The 21,150-nt window shown below is 43.9% G+C and overlaps 1 protein-coding gene across 2 annotated transcripts in view; it reads left to right on the top strand.

Moving 5' to 3' along the window:
• Positions 1 to 21,150, top strand: part of RPTOR (regulatory associated protein of MTOR complex 1) — a 145,522-nt gene that overhangs the window by 70,843 nt on the left and 53,529 nt on the right. For both annotated transcript variants that reach the window (XM_083804969.1, XM_083804968.1), the window contains exons 10-15: positions 6,000 to 6,075; positions 9,785 to 9,886; positions 12,946 to 13,029; positions 14,539 to 14,649; positions 20,243 to 20,317; positions 20,966 to 21,031. In XM_083804969.1, coding sequence (XP_083661095.1) covers positions 6,000 to 6,075; positions 9,785 to 9,886; positions 12,946 to 13,029; positions 14,539 to 14,649; positions 20,243 to 20,317; positions 20,966 to 21,031 — 514 coding nt within the window. The remainder of the gene's footprint in view (positions 1 to 5,999; positions 6,076 to 9,784; positions 9,887 to 12,945; positions 13,030 to 14,538; positions 14,650 to 20,242; positions 20,318 to 20,965; positions 21,032 to 21,150) is intronic.

The raw sequence follows: 21,150 nt of genomic DNA, 5'->3' as shown, positions 1-21,150 counted from the left end.
CCTCTCTTCTGTGCTTTCTGCGTGGTGTTTGTGTTAGTGCCTCCTATCTTTCACTGCTCCCTTGTAACCCTGATCCTGTGCGCACCGGGTACGTGCTCCTGACTCGGGTTTTGTTTTATTGCTTGCAGCTTAGACGGTGGTTTGAAGTGTAGCTTCTCCAGCACATATTTGCATATATCCGCTCTTCCGTTATCCTCTGGGTGCCAGTCTGGCTTCCCGGACTTTGCTGCTCCATTCGCAGTGTTCGCAGAGCATTGCCAAGTTTCTCTCCTGAGAATAAAAATGGGATCTGCATGTAGACCCGATTCGTGTCCCAGCAGAAGGCTGACTGGAGAAGCAAACTACCATTGTGTTAGTATATTGTTTTGCACCGTGTTTTGCAGCAAAGTCATAAGTCAATGCCAGCGTTGCACTGGAAGCAGTAACACACGGTCTCTTCTGAACTTCCCATATGCTGCCCTGATCTCCCTCCTTACCTCAGGAGCAGCAGTGAGTTTGCCCTCGTGGTGCTCTGCACCGGCCTTGCAGTTCTCGCCGTTACTGGCAGGAGCTATGAAATGTTTTTTTCTGCTTGACTGAAGCATCGATTTGCCTTATGAATAATTATGCCTGCCCCTCTTCTGAAGTTCAATCTGGACCATTTGCTCTATTTTTGCTTACCTTTGGGCTTGTTTGATAATTTTGCCGAAGTCACATGTCTTGAGAGTCTTGCACAGGTGTAATAGTGTCTCTCTTTTTAGTCCTTTTGAAAACAGTTTTTTAAAATTGTGACCAATTAAATCATCATTCTATGCAATTGCTTTGGGAGACCACTGCTGCCTGTTTTGTTAATTGTCCTTTTTACTTAAACAACTGGTGAAAAGTGAAAGCTTAATTTTTGAGGGAAAATTTGACCCACAAATTATCTGTCCTTATATTTCACCAAGAAGGGCATCACATTTAGGAATCAGGAGAGCTGATCTCTGTGACCTGGTCCTGCTCGGTAGGCCCTGACGTGCTGCTTCATTCCTCTGTGTCTGTCCTTGGTTGGCTTGTTCTGTTTTACCTGCTTTAGGTGTAAACCCTTCCAGGCATGGGCTGATTGTATCTGTATGGTGCCTGCTACTGTAGGTTCTGGTATTAATATTAATATATATTGATTGACTGGCTGAGCTATGCAACTTCGAGAGTTGTTTTGTCTGTTGTGCAGTACAAATAGGAGGCCTGATGCTCTGTCAGCATCTTGGTCTCTGTTGTGATGGATTATGGTTTATACATTACTGCTGTTGGCAGCAAGTTATATTCATGGCCTTTGGATAGACCCAATAATGTATTTAGAAATATGTCCTAACATAGGACATATATTAAAAACAAAGTACCTTAATTACACTGTGGAAGAACTATGATTTGTCCATAATAGAAATATTGCAATAGTATATAAACCAAGCATGAAATTCCAGTTGAAAGAAAGTCATAATATACTGCAAATAAAATACACTTGAAATTCTAGCTGAAAGGGAAGTCATAATACAGCAACCCAATTACAGGTGAGAGAGGAACTGGAGTCTTTGTGGGGGAGTTGCCAAGTAGATGCAGGTCTGCTCGCTGATTTCGCAGAGAAATGAGCCTCGGTTTGGCTGCACAGAAAAGTCTTAGCATCTCGGCAAGAATAACGTGGTGGTCTGAAAGGGTATTTGGAACTGTTCGGCATTTGAATAATTAGATTAATTCAGATTACACTGTTGATTTAACCAGGTATTTTGTGTGTCTGTGTTAGTCCACTGGTGGTTCCTAGAAATGTTAAAAACTACAGATAGCTCAATGGAGAGAAATGTAGGACAAACGTAGCAAAGCGTGTGCTTTAAGTTGCAGCTAGAGTGAGGGAATGCACTGGTAGAAGGGTTTTGTAGTTGTGCCAAATATTCATAGCAATAAATATATATGTATTTCAAAAATAGCTGTCTGAGCATCTTCCCAGCTGTCTTCCCCTAAAGCAGGCTTAGGGAGTTCACAGTGTCACTGTGAAGCAGGTGAACTTAGGCTGAAATCTGAAAATTCCATCAAACAGGGTATGTTGTTGAGTTGTACTTGCAGAAAAAACATAGAAAATCTTGTCCGACGTATTTGATACGGCGTGAAATATTTAACAGTTCCAGAAATACAAACTGTGAGCAGTTACCCTGATGCCTGAGCCCCTAGACTACAGATGGCTTCAGCTTCTCCTTAGCTGCTCCTTAGCAGTAAGAAATACTATTTTTCACTAATACTATGTGCAGTGCAATATAATACAAGCTACTCCCAGAAAAAGACAGAATGCCAGAAGATGTCAATAATACTTCATTAAAAAAAAAAAAAGTGACATGGGCGTTAAAAGGATTAGACACTGACTCAGAAAATTTTAGTTGAATGTGAGAAAATCTGCCTTCATGCCCTGCCAGCTAATATAGCACATGTGGGTGAAGAAAGACTAAAGCACATCTCTAACCATGTTTCATTTATGTTGCTGAAGTATTACTGTGGGCTCCCATTTCTGAATGTTTCATGGATTTGCACAATAAAACGGTCATTGAGCAAAGCTGGCGTTCGCGGCCTTCTGTTCCTTGTGTACAAGTCCAAACTTTGCAGCACCCTGGGGGAAACAAAGTGAAGGCAGCTGGATGAATTAGCGTTAAGTTAATAAAAGTTTAAACAGTCCTAGTGTAATGAAGTTGGTATTGGGGAAGGGGGAGAGATGGAGTCTGGGGGCACGCAAAGGGGGACTTTGTGCTGAAGGGCTAAGAAATACTGACGCTGAAATGAAAAGACGTATTTCTATCTTGAAAGGAGAGAGTTAATGACTGGATTCAGAGCTCTCTCCCTGTTTAATTTTTATTGTGGAATTATGAAAGAGTAACGTTTTTTCATTTTTCCTTTTCGTGTATTCAGAAATGCTGTATCCTTTCCCAGGATGATAGCTGGCACCTTGCCTTTTGAGTACCTTGTTGAACAGTGCGGATCGGTGCGGGCATCGCTGGCTTGTGCTCTGTACAGGCTGTTGTCTCTATTGCTCTGCAATGGGGACATGCGGTTGTTGGGAGAGTGCAATAGCGAGGGAGGGAAGGACAACGCTGCGGTATTACCCAGCTCTTGGAGCTAATGTAGTGAAAACAAATCTTCCACAGCACTTTGCAAACAGTAATCTCCACAAAGAAGGAAGAGAGGTAGCAATCTCTTGGGCTGGCTTTCATAAATCACTTCTAGGACACGATGCCACCCATCCTTGTTCCCCTGCTGCTCCCTAATTTATCTCCTGTTTGTGTGCTAAAGCGTAGTATTAGTTCAGAGAGCATATCTACAAATTGCCTACCTTTCTAGTTCCCTTTGGCATATTGAAACAGTCAATCACTTCTCCTACTACCCATCGCCAGCAGGCATTATTTGCACCGTGACTGTATCAAGCAGTTTTCCCCTTCTGTTTTTCTCCACATACTCAGTGGCACCAGTCCTCTACCATTCTTTCGTGGCTTGTTTTGAATCTTTTAATTACTGTAATGCCCATTTAAAAGCAGTCATTTATTCTGCCAATGCAGTGAGTTAGCTGAGTGACAACTCATTCATGAATTATGCAGCCTAAAGTCTAGCAAGCAACGTGTAGCTGTTCTTCTAGGAGTCGGAAATAGCGTGGTGTGTACTTCAGGCAAAACTGTTGTTTACTCATGTGTCTCGTTGGGTGGGCAGGTTTTCTGTCTTGTTTCTTACAGAGAGGAAGCAGAAATGGCATGTTGGGCTACTTTGGAAAGGCTGGAGAATCATTTTAAGCAGTTGAATTGATGAGAGTTTCTTAAGCAGTTGATGTTAATCAGTAGGTCTCTAGACTGTGATGAGCAGTAACGTTAAGGTTTTATGTCGGTGGTTACACTCTTTTAAAAGATTGAATAACATTAGCTATGTGGCCACATTGATTTTTAATGGCCTGTTTTTTGAAGCATAAAAAGAGATTTTGTTTTAATCTGCTAAAAGCTCTTTTTAAATTTTGGTTTGTTCTTTCTGATAACATTTAAAACCTTTGAGAATTGACCTTGCAGGGCTGCTTTAGACATTTTTATAGCAGTATTAGTGCCTCTTACCTAAAATGACTTTGAGGAGCTCAGCATCTTAGTTCCGTGCCTCTGCAGTGTAACGACCCACGCAGAACCCTTTTATAGGCAGCCACTGTAAGACCAGTTGTCTCTGATCTCTAAGCCCTTTTCCTCCCTCCTAGTAAAACTTGCCTCAAAAGGCGGTGTGTATTGGCATATTCTAAAGTCTGAGAGAATTTCTCCAGGTGATACTGCCCATTCCTCCAAGTACCTGAAAGTCAGGAATATCCATTCTTTGCTTGAAGCAAAATTATCTTTATAATTGTACCAATTGACTTCCTCAACGAGGAATGAACATATCTCATCAGTTCTGTGTAAGCATTTTGTCTCCGGTATGGGACTTTACTGAGCACGTGGGAAGCATTTGTTGCCTGCGCTTTGATTGTCTCTTGACTACCTCTTAATTATATTGGCAGCATATTGTCAAGTGGAAGGCAAACGCTGTGAAGCAGAGGGACAAGGTCTGGGACAGCTAAAACGAGCTGCATCTCTTGAATCCATAGAAAAATGCAAGAGCCTTGTAGTTTATTTTTCTATCTAATTGGAGAGGTTGTTTTTAGCTGAGAACAGCTGCCAGTTAGGCTAATGGGATAGATTTCACTCGGTAATTCTGATGGGAGGATTTGTTTGACTTGCAACAGGGTGATTTAAGAACTTACTAGAGCAGGTAACTGAAATGCACTGTATTGATTATCACCTCTGGCCTTATGTCTGCAGGCGTTGCTAGGAGAAGAAAAACGGCTTAGCCTATTGAGGTTAACACATGATGGCCACAAGTCATTAAAGAACAAATGTGTCTGGAGAGTAAATCAGTTTCTTTTGTTTAAGAAACCCACGAGGTGGTGGTTTAACTTGCTAGCCTCTCAGAGTGCATAAATTCATGTGTTAAAATGAAAAGAGCATGGGATGTCTATGGTTAGAGTGGGGATAATGGTTTCTTGGGTAAAAAGTACCCATTTCACATTTTTAGAGGTGTTTCAGGAACTTTGGAGACCAAATCCATTCATTTTAGTTTGGTCCTCTTTTAGTTTGACTGTGAGCATTTTGAAGCAGAGCAGTACCACGTTGCATTTGCACTCAGTCTACCACAACAGCTTCCCTGGCCACTGTACGTAGTTTATGTGCTGTTAGTATTATAGATCACAATACTTTAGCTATTATGTAGTACTGCGGATAAGTGTAAAACCAGAACTCTTCAAACATTTCCTATTCTTCTGGCTTAGTGTACATCCCTCCATCCTTAGGGTGAGTCACATGGAGGAACTTTTTGTAAAGAAGGTTGCCGTGCAAAACCAGCCCAGAGTTAGATTGCTGGAGACTGAGTTCCTTTTCTCAGTGATATGTACAAAGACAGTGCCTGCGTCGAGGATGCTGAAAAGGAGAGTTAGAGCAGCGGTGTAGGTATATCCCCGTGGTACGGGTTGGAGGGCTTGTCAGCAGGACTACATCTTCCCGACCTGTTCTGATGTGACTTGAATACAGAGCAAGCTAGGCCTTGGACGCATACAGGGAGGTGTGTGCTGAAGGATTATGGCTTGGAGCTAATCTAGGATTGAGATCATTTTTCTAATTTAAAAAAAGTCATCCATTTTTGCATGAGAACAGATATATAATAACACTTAATTCACTCGTGCTTCTCCGTGCATTACAGAGAGGAGCAGTTTATGTGAACTTCAGCTAGAGGTATTGTTACCTTGCTCACATTGGTGGGGCAGCATGCCATGATGCTGCACTAGACCTCCTCAGTGCCTCTGAATAGTTTTCATGCATCATAACTGCCTTTAGAAAGGGAATATTAAGCATTGCTAAGCCACTACGACAGCATTGCTTTGTCATTTTCTTGTATGATACTGCTTATGGATAACTAGTAATGACTTTTTCCTCTTTCACTGTTTTGTCTAGGCAAGCATGGGACCTTGCGGTTGATATTTGCCTTTCCCAATTACCTACAATTATAGAGGAAGGAACTGCATTTAGGGTAAGTTACATAATATATTGAAATGTTGTGTCCCGGCATAACCTGTTATTTGAAACCTCAGTTCAGCACTTCACTTTTGCTTTTTTTAATTTGAATTGTTGCAATTTAGTGGTTTATATTTTTGGAAAACTGTAGATCTAGATTCACCTCACTTAGAAGAATAGATTTAAAATAAACTTTAGAATCTTCACTGTTGTATATGTCTGACTTAACCCATACTGAATTCAAGCACCTGTTTCCGTAGGTGCATTTGCATGAAATATATATAGTTTGTGTGTGCCATGATGCCTTTTCAATGTAAAATACCATAAAAAAGACATCTACTAAATGATAGTTTTCTGGTTTTAAAAGTTGGTGAGGAAGAAATTCCTACCAGTAGAAATAGTGTTTGAGACCTGACTTTCAAAATTTCAGAGCACTCAATCACAACTAACAGTATTGCTACACACACACACACACAAAATGCCAGCATGATTTTTGTAATGAAAGACTTCAGCTTCACACAATGCAAAAATTAGGTCTTAGTGAAGGTATTTTCAAGTAAACGTGAAATAGAGGAGATTGAGCATATGTCCAAAGCCTTTTCTTACTCATAGTGCCACTAATATGAGTCACTGTATGGTTTTTTTTTTCCATTTTATTTGGTAGCAGAGAGCAGAAAGGTAAAGTTTTTAATATTGCATTTGGCTTAAGTTCCTCTAGTCAGTATAGATTTTTCTTGATATTCCTTTGATATTTTATGGATGGAAACCTTTAAATAACAGTTACTGTAGAACCTCAGATGCCTATTCCGCCATGACGTTCTCACAGATTCTGGATTGTGAATTCCATTAAAGTCACTTAAAAAAAATCCATATCCGGATATGGAATATTCATATCCAATTATAGCCAGCGTCCTATCTCCCAGTTTGGATTTGCTGCGGAAAGTGTACCCAAAGAGATTCCATAAATGGCTGACCATCTCCATGTTAACAGGAGCAAAGTTTCAGGGTTTTCTGGAATGCTTTTGTGGTCAAATTGGTTCAGAACTGAAAAAAACCTGCCGTAGCTGGATTTTTATTTTTTTATTTTATTTTTTTTAAAAATGTGTTTTTAAATTGAATTACTATTCCCATTGAAACAACCACCAAAAAGAAAACCAGACGTCTGCTTTGTGTCTTTCTTCACAACCAGCACTTGTATTTTATTTGTTACCAAACTTTAGAAGATTTTCTGGCTGTGATTGCCAGTGGTCTCTGAAGACCGGAGTACAGGAGGAGAACTGTTAACTTCTGCAGTGGTGGGGGGTTGATAAAGATGCCCTTTAATATTCTCACCCCTTTTTTCACCCACCGCATGTGCTATATTTTAATGTATACGTAAATACAACTTTTCCTCTCCTAGCCTGTTGATTTTTATCTCAGGCCTCTGACAGTGTCAGGGAGTACTTTTCTGTTGGTCTTGGACGTCATCTGGATGCTGACTGTTAAGCGAGTTGAAATCAGCAAATGTGTATTTCAGGGGTGAGAGGAGGCGAGTACTAGGGAACAGAGGAGGGATCAGCAAATAGTTATTCTCAACTAGCAACTGACACAAGATGGGGTTGTAATGGTTTATGAAGAGGTTTCTGGTCCTGAAAAATGTAATTTCTCATGTATTTTGACCAGACCTTGAGGTACGTGGGGCTCTCGGTCTGCAGTCACAGCTGGAGGAGCTGGATGCTGCACGTTCCCAAGCTGGCACTAGAAGTAAAGGCAGGAGCAAGTCCTCATCTGTGCTCGGCCTTACACTTCTATTTAAAATCCTGCCTGGTTAATACCGTGTAGCTCTGTGCCGGTTCTATAGAGAACAGTTATTAGCCTGTTGAATGTCTCTCTCTCAGACACCTACCGAACTAGCACGAAACTTGGCTGTTAGGTTGGGAGGGAGTGGAAGGGGCTTAGCTCTGTACTGTGACAAATGGTGGGGGCAGACAGACATCGCACGTCTCTGATCTATTCCTTGTGTTCTAATCAAAATTTCGCCCTCAAACCTCTTGATTTATTCCAGCGGGAGGTGGTGTATATCAGAGGAGGCTAGCTGCTGCCGGCCGGCAGTAATGCGGCGAGGAATGGTTGTTTAATGCCAGGCAGGGGAAGGGGCGCTGTGTTCCCGAGGTTGGTCGGCCTGCTCCCTACCCGGGCTGACAGAAGCGGCCGTGTCTGGGCCCGAAATGCCCGGGGAGTCACAGATCACCCGCGGCCCTTCTCTGGCCCCGCGGGCCTCTCCGGGCTGAGCGTCCAGGCTGGCCCCGAATAAAGCGATTGGTAATCTCTTTAGGGCTGTTTTGTTTCAGCAGCACAATATAAACCACGTGCTCCCGGCTTCTGCTTATTCTCCAGGTGTTCTTTGCCAGTCAGGCCTGGACAATGCGATAACCCGAGGGAGCAGAGCCAGGGGGCTAACGATGGCGGGGTGTTGTGGGCTTCTTGTGGGTTCGGGCGGGTGTAGGCCCCCTCCTCCCGTCTCTTCCTGCCCTCGATTTTTGTTTTCCCCAGCATTTCTAACTGGATGTTAGTACTTTCTAACACCTATTTCGTACTATGGGCTGTGCGAGCTACTTGGCAAAAGGAAAGGGGATGCTGCCTGGCTGACGTGCCCAAAGACACGAGAGCGCGCCGTGGAGCAGAGCTTTGGGAGTGGGTGTTGTGTCATTGACCACTCACCGCCGGTGTTCAGGGAACAGAGGTGTTCTGTGCAACTGGGCAGCCTCCTGGGGCTTGAATAAAACGTGCTGCAGAATGTCAGATCCAAGCAAACTTCCTATTTCATCAGCCAGTGATCGTCTTGTTCGGATTAACGGGTCCGAAGCTCTGAGTGATCGTGGAAACTTGGTTACAGATATTCTAAATATTTTAGGTTTTTTCCGTAGTACCTTTCGTACTATGTCTAAGCACCAAAGCACAGCTGCTAGGTATTAGCTGATGTTGGGAGTTCATCCCACTTCTGATACGTTTTTCTGCTGCCCTACTAAATGTATTAAATACTGCAGCTCTCTGCAGGTTACTTCTCTGTTCATTTACCCAGGATATCTCTGTTAGTGGGTTACCTCCAGGTAAACGTGTGGGTTCAATATTGTAAGTAAACTTACAGGTTTTTTGTTTGTCTTTAAAAATTAATTTTAATGTGCTACGGGGGTCAGAAGTGATGGATAGCTAAATAAAAGGTTTGAATTAAAAAAAAATAGAGACATCTACCTTGCAACCCAAACCAGCACATCTGAATGGCCACCTGTTTGTAGGACAGGTTTATGGCAGCCAAGGAGGAGTGAGATGTGGATGGATTCATTTTTCATTGCTGTTGGACTGCATTCACTGTGGTCTGGGCAGAGGCAGCACTGTGTGCTAAAGAAGTGAAAGTACCTCTGCAGAGCTGATAAATTGACTGCTCTGTTTGCATCTCATGTGGAAAGGGTTACCCAGATTTCCCCGAGAGCTTTTGTGATACCTTTTCCTGTTTCTCTAGTCTTTCCTTCTCCTTTTTCAAACACGTATATTGGAAAATGCAAGTATGTTTAAGGGAAATTGTATCTGATCAGCCCTTGGAAAATTTCTTCATTAAAAAACAGACCAAACAAAAATTAAACAGAATAGTTTTTGGAGACCATAAACCGTGTGAGTCCGTAGGTTCCAAAACTAGCTGCTTCACTTGTTTTAAAGCCAAACCTGCATCCATATTCTTGCTTCAACAGCACAGTCCCTTCTTTGCGGAGCAGCTGACGGCATTCCAGGTGTGGCTGACGATGGGCGTGGAGAACCGCAACCCTCCGGAGCAGCTCCCCATCGTCCTGCAGGTGAGTGCCAGGAGCTCGGCCGCCGTCCCCTCTGCGCGCGCGGCTCTCCCTGCCCGCTGAGTGCTGTGCTGCCAACCAGATGGCGTTTGGGTACAGAAATTACGTGGGCTTCTTCAGGAATAATTAGAGCTGATTGCGTGTTTGCTAGACCTGTGCGGATGAAGATAAAGTGCTTTTCTTCCCCCGTACCTTCGCTCTCTGTTGAGCATGACTTCCTGGTATCGTCCATTTGCAGCTTCAGCAGTGTCAGGCTGTGCTGCCTCCTATTTTGCTGTGAAATAGCAAGACTTTTTCACAGAGTAGCACATCTGTTTTCTCCTGTAGTTTCTCCTCATGTATGCTAGCTCTGTCATGCAGAGACTTTATCTTCTGTATGTTTTCTCAAAGTGGGTATTGCTGCAGTGTAAATGGTTTGGAAATTGCTTCTTTTTCTGTGCTGCTGGTACAGCCTGGTAAGTGTTCCCTTTAATGCGATGGTGAAATTTTGCTGCAAGAACAGAAACAAGTCTCTGAAGACCGTGCCTGGAAGGAACGTAGAGTTCTGGTAGACATTTGCTCAGACTACACAAAGTTCATTTGTAGAAAGAAGAAGTAAATCTAGCAGAAACATAACACCTCATTTCAAATCATGTTTTATAGCAAGGAAAATATGACAGTTGTTCGTCTGCTCTTGCCCTCTCCTCCTCAGATGTTTGTATTGACGGAAATATAAACCCTCATTAAGGTAGCTGTGGTCTCTTTTCTATCAGGCAGCAAAATTTAAATTCTTCCTTTTTAAAGGTACATGGTTCCAGTCATCTCTACAAGGATGTGTGATTTCTTTCACTAAATGTGAGAAGACTCACCTTCCCTCTGTTAGCTACCAACTTGTTTTGTGACTGACAGCACCATCAATCTTTGTGAGACCAAATCTTAATTTCCCTAAGCCTCCCAAGTCTCGAGAGATCAGTTGGATAAATAAATGTAAGGTTTGTCTCTGTCACTGCAATGGGAGAAGGCAGGCTTCTACTCTAGCACCAACTTTGCTGCTTTCCAGAGAATTATTTGGCACCAGAGGGCTCTGCAGGTAGCTTAACCTTGCAGTGGAATTGAGAGGTCACCTGGCGAAGGAATCTGCCTTCCTTCCTGGAGCAAAAATGAGCTAGGACAAGGTAATTATTCTTACAGTTAAGGCATACGTAGTTGTTGAGTGGGATAAGTTGGCTTGTTAACAGTTCGGAGATGCTTCGAATCAGAGAGCGACAGCTTAAGAGAGGAGAGGAACTGTGTTTCAGACCCCCCTTCGAGTGTCTTTTTGCTTTGAGCCCCTGAGAGAGCTTAAACTGCACTGCTGCAGCCTGACAAAGGTTGCTTCTGTTTTCCCATTTTAGATGTGCCCCTGGGGGAAGATAGTACTTGAGTGCCAGGGGCACGGTGCCAGCCATGCAAAGCTTGGCTTTGTCAAGGACACGGAAACGGCCCTTTGTAAATGGCCTTCTGTTGGCTTCAAGAAGTTCCAGATTCCACTTCTTGAAGTTCCAAATTCCATTTCAAATCTTGCTGTGTATGGGGCAGGTCGGACACAGGTGGCCTCCTGGTGCGGGGAGGAGAGAAGTTACGGAAGACAGCAGTCAGCATATTAAAGTGCTCGATGCTTGCGGAGGTGCCTCCTGCCATAGGATTTTTGTATCTTCACCTGGAAATCCTTTTCAGTTACATGCATTTTTTTTCCCAGCTACAATAGAATTTATGACTTTACTTTCTTTCTTTCTCTTTTTTTTTTTCCTGAAGGTCAGATAATAACACCATTGTCAAATCGGTATGCCTCCCATGTCTGCGTAAGCACCCTACATCTAATATGTTCTTTGCTGTCGTTTCAGCTCTGCCCCAGCTTCCACCATGCCCTGGTTTCTATTACTGCTTTAATCTTAAACAGCTGGCCCTGTTATTCCTGTGCTGGGCATCTTTAAAGCACACTGTTAATCGTGCCAAGTTCTGTAGTATGTTTATGGAATAGGCTGGTGCCAACTAGGGCAGGATGACCAAAATGCTTTCTCTTATGACCTATCCTGGGATCTGAGCTCGCATATTCAGAGGTGAAACAATTAGAGCAATTAACACGCCCTCCTGTGTAACCATCTTCTTCATCTGGACTTTCTCTGCACAGCTTTAGCATCTAGTGTCAGTTGTCCATGATATGAGATGTAAGCCAAGTAATTTAGTTATTTTTCAATATTAAACATGAAAAACAATTTAATTTGAATATGCAATGTGGAGAAAACATTGAGAAGGGGATGGAATTGGGGAGCTAAATCAGCGAGCTGCTTTCCCTAAGACCCATGCTGAGGGATGTTACTCATTTTAAACTGAGGATTAAATGTTGCATTCCAATATCTTACATCTGTTAAGGAGATTAAGAACTGAAAGTCTGTCTGTTAATATTTCACACCAGGGTAGGTATAAGCCAGTAAACTACCACCTCATTATCGTTGTCAGACTCCGTTTTAATGAGATTTTTATTAACGACTAATGTGACCTTTTGCTTCCCCCTTAAGTCTCTTATATTGATTTGCCAAGGAAAGCAAAGCCTCTTTTTCTTCTTCTGAGCCGTTTTGAGTACTGGCAGGCTGGTGCTTTTGCTCACCTTTGAGTCCTTCCTGCAAATGCAATCCTGTTTCTGCTTTACCGAGAAAAGGCAGTAAGCTGAGAGTATTTCAAATCTGTAGTGGCTGCTTCCATCTAGCAGGGCTGTGCTGCATAGGTACCATTGCACTTCAGAGAAATATTAACAGGGAGAGCAACTGGAGCAACGACTGGGAGCCGGAGGGTGCCTGTATTCTGTGGAAAACGTTTGCAAGTGTCTGCTGAAACTTCATGGAGGGGAGCATTGCTGGGGGGGAGCAACTCACTGGTGACGCTATTCAGTGGGGTGAAAGCTTTCAGCAGCCAGGGTTTATCCTGCTGCTTTTTCCATTCAAATCATCATTTTTGTCAAAGTTACGTGATGATCCTGAGACCCTCTTATGTTCGCAAAGAGGTTTGTTCTTTCTAGTAATAACTGTTGTCCCTTTCCTCTACAGGTTCTTCTGAGCCAGGTACATCGGCTCCGAGCTCTCGATTTGCTGGGAAGATTTTTGGACCTGGGGCCCTGGGCAGTTAGCTTGGTGCGTTTGTGTTGTGTAATGTCTTGTAAAAGTCAATTAGGCTCTCAGTGTAGGTGATAAATATAAATGGTGATTTATGGAAGGAAGATGTGGAGGATAGTCCACGGATTTGACAAATGACTGTGTTTTCTGTATTCTTCACTCATATGAAATGGAGCGAGCATCCCTAAAAGAAAAGTGGTTTATATTAATCAAGGAGGCCAAATAGCTTTTCATTTGCGTTACTACAAAGAAGAGTTCCTTAGACACGGTTGAGTGTAAAATATTGGAAGCTACAAAACAGGAAGAAATATCCAGGTCAGGTAAGGAGGTTTGTCATGTAAAATAAGTAACAACAAAAAGCACGTATGTTTATCATCCTCTCCTCTCTCAGCTTACTAGCTGCATCATTTTCTTCTCTTTTTTATCTGTTTGGTCTCTGGATTGCATAAGCTTTGTATAAGCTCCTCTGAGAGAAGGCAACTGCCTTCTGCATTTTGGAAAGTGGCTAGCACAATGCAGATAATAAATAAGAATGAAACAGGAGCAGTTAAAAGCGCTCTTGTAAATGGAGCTATTTGTTGATAATGGTGATGAAGACGAACCACCAGCTGGCAGAGAAATGGCTCTATGATGGGTCTTTTTATTGGCCTTCTTTACCTTTCATTTTCGTCTTCAAGACTCCTTCCTGCACCACCTGCAGCTCTTCACAGCCAGCTTATCCCACAGTAGTAAGAGGAAAGTATGCTTTAAAGGTGGTTTTAAGCCCTCTGGATTATAAACTTCAGTGAGGATCAGAACGTAGCTGCGGGTAAGCCACAATGGCCTTTGCCGTGGCTGTTCTGCACTTTGTGCACCACATCGGCCGTGCCACTGTGTGATGCTCAGCTCCAGTGCAGGCTTTCACAGCGCGTGGCGGGGGACCCCCCAGGAGCCCAGCTTTCCTGGCCGCGTGCCTTCCGTGCAGCTGGTACGTCCCCGAGGGAAAGTGCGATCCTTCCCGTACGGGTTCTTTACGTGGCAGTCTGGGAAGGGTGTCTGCAATCACGGTGGGATTCTCGAAGATTTAGCACATTGCGTGTCCTCCTGTGAGCAAAAAGCTTGGTAAGAAGTCTGTGTAAGTGAGAGGCCTGTTTAATTTCCAGTGGGAAGACTGTAATTATCGAGCTTTTGCAATATGTTTACTTGTGAAAGCAAATGGCCCCATCAGAGAAGAACACGACATATCATGAAGCATAAAATAGCACAGGCTGTAACGAGTAGAAGCTAGTGCTAGATTAACTCTGAGTCTCACCGGAGCAAATGAGTCTGAAAATATCTGGTGACATCCAGGATTAAAATGAGCAATAGTCAAATACACAGGGATCCCCAATTTACTAGAAGTGTGTGAAATTGTTTTGTACCAGATTTCTCATCTGTGTCATTAAATGTGCTACATCGTCACAAAACGTTCAGTTCTGCCCCTGTGCAGTGCTGCTTCTGCAAAGCTGAGGAGTTTATGAGGGTTTGCTCTTCTCTCTGGCTCTGCAGGCCCTGTCTGTCGGCATCTTCCCATACGTGCTGAAGCTACTTCAAAGTTCAGCTCGTGAGCTGAGACCACTTCTTGTCTTCATCTGGGCCAAAATTCTCGCAGTGGACAGTGTGAGTACTTCCGAATACGGCTGATCTCCGTGTTTTACAGCACTGTGCCTTTTTCCCGTTTGCTTAATCCAGTTGCTTTACAATTTAGATTTTCTCTTGAGGCACTTCAAAAGGATGCTGTATTATCTGAAGACCAGTGTATTTCTCATTCGATTATCCCACTTGTATGCAAGCTAGCTTCTGAAATCTTGGGAATGTGAAATCCCCATTAAGATACTGGCAGGCTGGACGCTTGGCTGCCCACCCCTTCATACCTGCATGAGGTGCAAGCATGCTTGCTCCATCTGTGTAAGTGCTGCAACGTCACTTTAACATGTTCCAGCTCCTGCTTCCTTCCTTGGTTCTAGGGTGCTCTAGGTGAAAGCCATTAGATCTCACCGACTGCGTCTTTGCTGGGGAAGGTAGCGCTTCTCTTGCTGAAGGAGCTTAAATGCCCCTTCACTCATGTTGGTTTTTAACACTCATATGTTCTGTCACGTCTTCGCAGGTGAGAGAACATGCACACTCTCTCCCATCCCCTCACCGTCCAGATTTGTTCATTTTAAATTGTTATCAAACTTGTTTTGTTCAAGACTGTTCCTGTCAGCTGTCAAAACAGGCTCTGGCTAGTTTTCAGACCCAGATTTTTTCTAAAAATAAAGCGAAACTGATTTTTTTGGTGACTTTAACTTAGGAGTCCTCTTCCAACTCTAATGTGATACTATCTTTGTGCACTGCTGCATTGAACATGGTTGGGGTAGAAGTATTTATCCCCCACAGAAGACAGTTTATTCCTATCACAGGTCCATGGTTCTGGTCTTCTCTACAATATTTTGTCACCTTCAGGTTAAGGTTTAAAAATGAACCCTGTTTTTTTTAAAGGTGGTCTTAACCGGAGCTCTAGCTTTTTGTTGTTGTTAGTGGTGGTTTTTTTTAAATAAATAATTGAGCAGATAAGTAATTATAGATAAAGTTGTATAGCCGTATATATGACTAGAATTTGTGGTTGCAGTTAGTTGAGCGCTTGAAAATTATTAGGAGTGCTGCACACAGTTAATTGTAGGCACAATTATAAGCTGATCTACAAGCAGTTTAGACAGCTTTATAAGTTGGATCTTGCCTATTTTGCTTTTTATTTTTATTATATCTCTTCCATTTCAGTTTGGAGAATAATACTGAATTTGTTGGAATTTTTCCCTACTGCTCATATAGCATTGTCAGGTTTAGTTTTATAAATATATTTTCATTAACATCCTAAGAGGATTTTGGAAAGCAAAGAAAATGAAAACTATTCATCTTAAAGCTACTCTTGAAAATCTTATTTTGATGCATGCCTCTCCATGGCTCACACTTCAGCCCCAGGTATGTTACAGAGTAGGCTCATGTATAATTTACGTGGGTGTCACACCATCCTTCACTGTCTCTGGTGGCAGAGCCAATCTGAGAGCGCTCTCTTCCCCCCTACCCTCTCCTGCCAGCATCAGTATTGCTCCCTTGCTCTGTTTCATTGCCCTGTTGATTTGGTAGGCCACGCTTTAAAAAACAAAACAGCAAAAATGCTTTTAAGTTCTGTGTTGGGGTTTCTTCCCATTGTTTCAATTCCCTGTCTCCCCAGATGAGTGGTGTAAGTGAGACGGGAGGAGAGGGCAGCGGCAGCAGGAAAGGGGAATGGACGTCACCGAGGCAGGGGACAGGCAGCTGCTTGAATTGCTGCACCGTAAAGGGAGCAAATACATCCTAGTGTCGGAGGCTAAAGGACTGCTGTATTGATAGTTGGCAAATGAGAAGAAAGCGGTGTCCTTCCCTCCCCTGCTGACACGAGGTTTGGCCATGTACTTTTGAAACAGTTGCAAAGATTAACAAAAAATGGTATAATCCTGGGCCTGTTTTGTGTTGTGGCCAAGTTCTCTGACATTGCACAGTCTGCTGCATTTCCTCCAGCCCCCTCTTTTCCAGAAGGTAAACACACCTGCACCGAGCGGTACCTGCACCGAGCGGTACCTGCACAGAGCGGTACCTGCACGCTGCAGAGCGAGAGGCAGGCTCCCAGGGGCGGCCACCTCGTAAGCCTCACGAGGGGGATGAAAACCCCAGGGGCATGCTCTGGGAGTGTGAAGGAAGGCAGTCGGGAGCTGGTGCTTTCCCTCGTCCTGCCGGCAGTATTGAGCTGTTAGGCAGCACGCACGCAGGGGTGAGCAGGAGGCTGCGGGGCCGCGGTTCTCACCCTGCCCCGGGCCGCGCTGCCTGGGCCAGCACAGGGTGAGCGGGTGCCACCTCCGTCACCCGGGCAGAAGCCATCGCCCAGCATCAGGGGACGTGTGCGTGTCCAGGCGTTCTGCCAGGTAATCTTCATCCCTGCCGTACCTGAGCAGCGCTGCCTCCTTCATCCACCATCCCCCGTCCGTGCACTGTGTTTGGTTTCAGGAGACCGGAGCTGATGAAATTACTTCCGTTAGGACTGGAGCTGAGCTGATGGCTCATGCCTCTTTGCCGGGGGTATGAGTGAGAACAAGTTATGTAAGACTCATGAGTGCCCTGGAGAGCAGAACATCCTGCTGAGATAATGCTGGATCAGGAAGGTGTTCTGGCGTGAGACAGCAGCGCAGTGTGCCCCACGTCCCTTCAGACAGCACCGTCCCTACTCGTGGTATGCCGTGAGGGGTTGTACCTCAGCATTAAAAACTCACAGGACAAATTAGCCATGTTATAGCAACATCGCATCTCAGAATTGTTTATGTGGTATGTAGGTGTCCTTTATAAACACGGGGGTATCTAGATTAATCTCCTTTAATTCCATGTATAATCAGATGATTTTTCATAGGATATTCATTGAGGACTTTAGTCATCTCTGCCTGAAGCCTGCTGGAGTATTTCTAGACAGTCCACCTGCAGAGCTGCATAACAAGTGATGGTTCAAAGTTGTCTCCTGTAGGTATCTGGCAGGTATAGGTTGGTGTAGGAGTTGTATTATGTGCTGCCACGTGTTATAGATGGCTATAAAACTTGCAAATGCAGTTTAGGTCAAGATTTTGCCACATGCTACATTGATAACATTTGGTAAACAACACCATCGAAATTTGAAATACTTGCATTTAAACAGAAAAAAATCCTTCCTCTTGTAATTAAGGATTATAATCAGAAATTTAAGCAAGACAAAAAAAAATGCAAACCTATGCATAAAACAATGCTGAAAAGAAGTAAATATTACTAAAATGGGATAGCAAAGAAAAACTTCGTAACACCTGAAATAATTGTCTGAAGACAATAGAAAACAAACATTTGTCCTACTTTTTGAAGGAATAGAGTAACACAAATTTTGTAGATGTGACCTTTGGTAGCAGGATTGTGACTACTAACTCATCTCTTATGATTAACACAAATATTCAAGTTAAGTGTTCCATGAAGATGATTTGCTGCCCACGTAGGGCAGTGATCGGGATCCCCACAGCTGTGGCAATGCTGCTGAATTCCAGGAACTTGTGAGATTTCTAGAGACAAGTTACACAGCACACATGTCGTTTCAGGGAGGAAGAAGAAATCTGTGCTCTGTGGCTTGTTTTGGTCATGTTGTGTTGTTATTCACAAGAATCACTGCTTATTCTTTGAAGAGGTGTTACTGATGTTGGCTTTCCATATTGTTCAATAGGATCTAAACAGGGAGGATTTGAGTAAGTGCGTTGGCTTTATTAAAGCTGCTTCTCTCCCTCGAGCCTCAGGTGATGGAGCAACAGTGGCAGCACAATAATGTAGTGTAAAGACGGGCATCTTCTCTTTGCTGGTGTCTGTTTGCCTACATTGCAGCTAAGAGATTTTTTTTTTCTGAGGAGTTAAAAGCGTTCATGCTGAGAATGGAGGGTGGAGGGGGGGAAGCCTATTTTTTGTGCAGCGTTACACAAAAGTCAGGGAAGCCTCTCGTAGCTGCAGCATGGCATCAATTCATTCCCTCTGCTTATTTGGTCTGCCAAAATAGCGTCTTTACTCCCTTCAGCAATAAAATATTCTCTTGCATCTCTGTCTTGCCATCCCCTCTCCTTTCAACAGTTAGTTCCCTCCTTCACCTCCTATGCCTGATAAAAAATACATGATTCTGTCTCTGGCATAAAGCATACAATAGAACCACTGTCACAAGGGAAATTGAATGCCAAGCCAGTTTTTACTCCCTTAAATTTTCACTTTAGTAGTATGCATTCTCTCGGTTTGACCCTGATATGTCATACATGAAGCCTGAGCTGGCATGTTAGCACAAAGAGGCACAGGAAGAAGTTCTTGGTGTACGCTGAGCTGTTGAATCAGGGCCATGTGCTTCACTGCTGATGCTGCCCTAGAAAACCTGCATTCTCCTCCCTGCAGGGCTTACCAGGCAGCGGAGTTACTCTGCAGGCTTCGACTGCGTGTAGCAGGAGATCGTGTTGTTATGTGCTGCTGTTATACCAATGCAGGACACGTCAGCACTTGACCAAATAATGCGGAGATTAGTCGTGTGTGTGCGATGAGTTGAAATCTTCTTGGCAAAACACAGCCTCACCCAGGTGGGGATTGCACAATATAGGGGATGAATAACTCCTTCGCCATCCCCTTGCAGGTTTACTGGTAATAGCTCAGTGACGTGGGTCACTGTAAAAGAAACACGTGCTAGGTTTATTCAGTGCTGCTGTCTCCAAGAGTTGTCCTGCTTGTAAAGACGGTCCTTTAACGTTCACGTAGACACCTCGCATCCTGGCTGCAGGGCTGAACTGGAAGGCTGCACCTTCCATAACTGGGCAGGGGGTGAGGAACACGAGAAGGGTGACATGCCAGACTCACCTCGAAGCTTCCCCGGCTCCGCAGCCCTGTAGATCAGACTGGGGCCAGCCTGGGGGAAGAGGCACCCGGGGGCTTTGGCAGCGTCCCAGTGCTGGGCAGCCAGATGTGCCCACCAAGGCAAACTGCTCGCTGGGACGTTGGTAGCTGGCCTGTAGCCGTAATGTCCTCTGAGAGGCAAGGTCAGGGCCTTTACCCCCGTACCCGGGGACCATTACAGATTTGACCAGGATTTCACACCCGTTATGCAGATATCCAACTGAACAGCTAGAAGAAAGTGAGCAGCAATTAGCAGCAAATCTGATCTGTGGTAAGCCAATTGCCAGGGCATGGGAATGGAAGTCAGGTGGAGAAGTAGACCAGAAGCTTTAGGAAGACCTTGTCCTACAGAATTCTTATTTTGCTATATGTAAAACAAACAAACAAACAAAAAACCCCTACTTTTAATCAGATTCCTCCTTGGTTTTGTCTTTGATGGCTCTCAGACACTGGCATAGGTGTAATGTGGGGCAGAGATGTCAAATTTAACTGTTCCTCGGTAGGTGGTCATACTTTTGGTTACTGTTTCTGTCACTTTTGTGGCTGGCACAAGGCTCCTTGCTGTCGTTACCGCTCTTCCCTGCTGTCCCTTCTGAGGGGCGGTTTGCTCGTGGCCCTGATGGAGGGGGTGCTCTCTCCTTTGCTTCTCACATGAAAACTGGACTTGAGAAAAATGGTTAAGACATGAAATATGCATACATCATTGGAAGAAAAAATACTTTTATGTCAGTGTACTCATTGTTTTTTTTTCCCTTGTCTCTGTCTCATTTTTCAGTCATGCCAAGCTGACCTTGTGAAGGACAACGGTCACAAGTATTTCCTTTCAGTTTTGGCAGATCCTTATATGCCAGTAAGGACAAGTCATCTTTATTCAGACTCTTCTAGCATTTGCTTAGCTTGTCGGGGCTTATATGTCGCTGTTCTGATGCAGCTGGTGCTCAGGTGGGGCTGCCTCCCAGCTCCAGCTGCGGTGAGACCTGCTGCTCTGCTGCAGTCAGAGCTGAGCTGTGGAGTCAGTGACCGGGGAACTAAAAATGCTAGTGCCAAGTTGCATGATGGAGACAGCCAAACCAAACGAGGATTTGCAAACTTGTGTAAAGTTATTTAAGCCCAGATTACTCAGGGGTGAAGATGGGAGATGTGGGCTTCTGGGGGCTAGGTGCAGAGGCAGACCAATTTCACTGTAACTTTCGTAATTCATTCTGCAGAAGTTTTTTTGTGTGGTTTCCTGTAATGAATATTTGTATGCCTCCTCCAGAACAATACACGGAGGTTGGTTGGGAGGATCATATTGGCAGCCTGAGGATACAAGTTTATCAAGTGTCTGAGGTGTATGACAGGGCTGGATGACAAGAAAATTCCAGTTCCCTCTCCTCTCTCTTGCTCTTTTAATGAGATTGTTCTGAGTGCAGTTTCTATCGCATGTTTCAGAAAGTGTGGAATATAGTTGTTCTCTGACCTGTTTTCTAGATAACAATTAGTTGTATATTGTTTTAAGGCTGAACACAGGACAATGACTGCTTTTATTCTGGCTGTAATTGTTAACAACTACAACACAGGACAGGTGAGTCCCAACAACCTTTTTCCTTTCATTGTCTCTCCTATTTGTTCTCTGCACTGTGCCTTTCCTTTGATAAAAATGTCCCGGCTTGCATTAATGCACTGCCCTGAACAGGAGAACTG

This window comes from Anser anser, assembly GCF_964211835.1.
Source record: "Anser anser genome assembly, chromosome: 19".
Taxonomy (NCBI): Eukaryota; Metazoa; Chordata; class Aves; order Anseriformes; family Anatidae; genus Anser; species Anser anser.
This window is presented reverse-complemented; position numbering and strand designations above follow the sequence as displayed.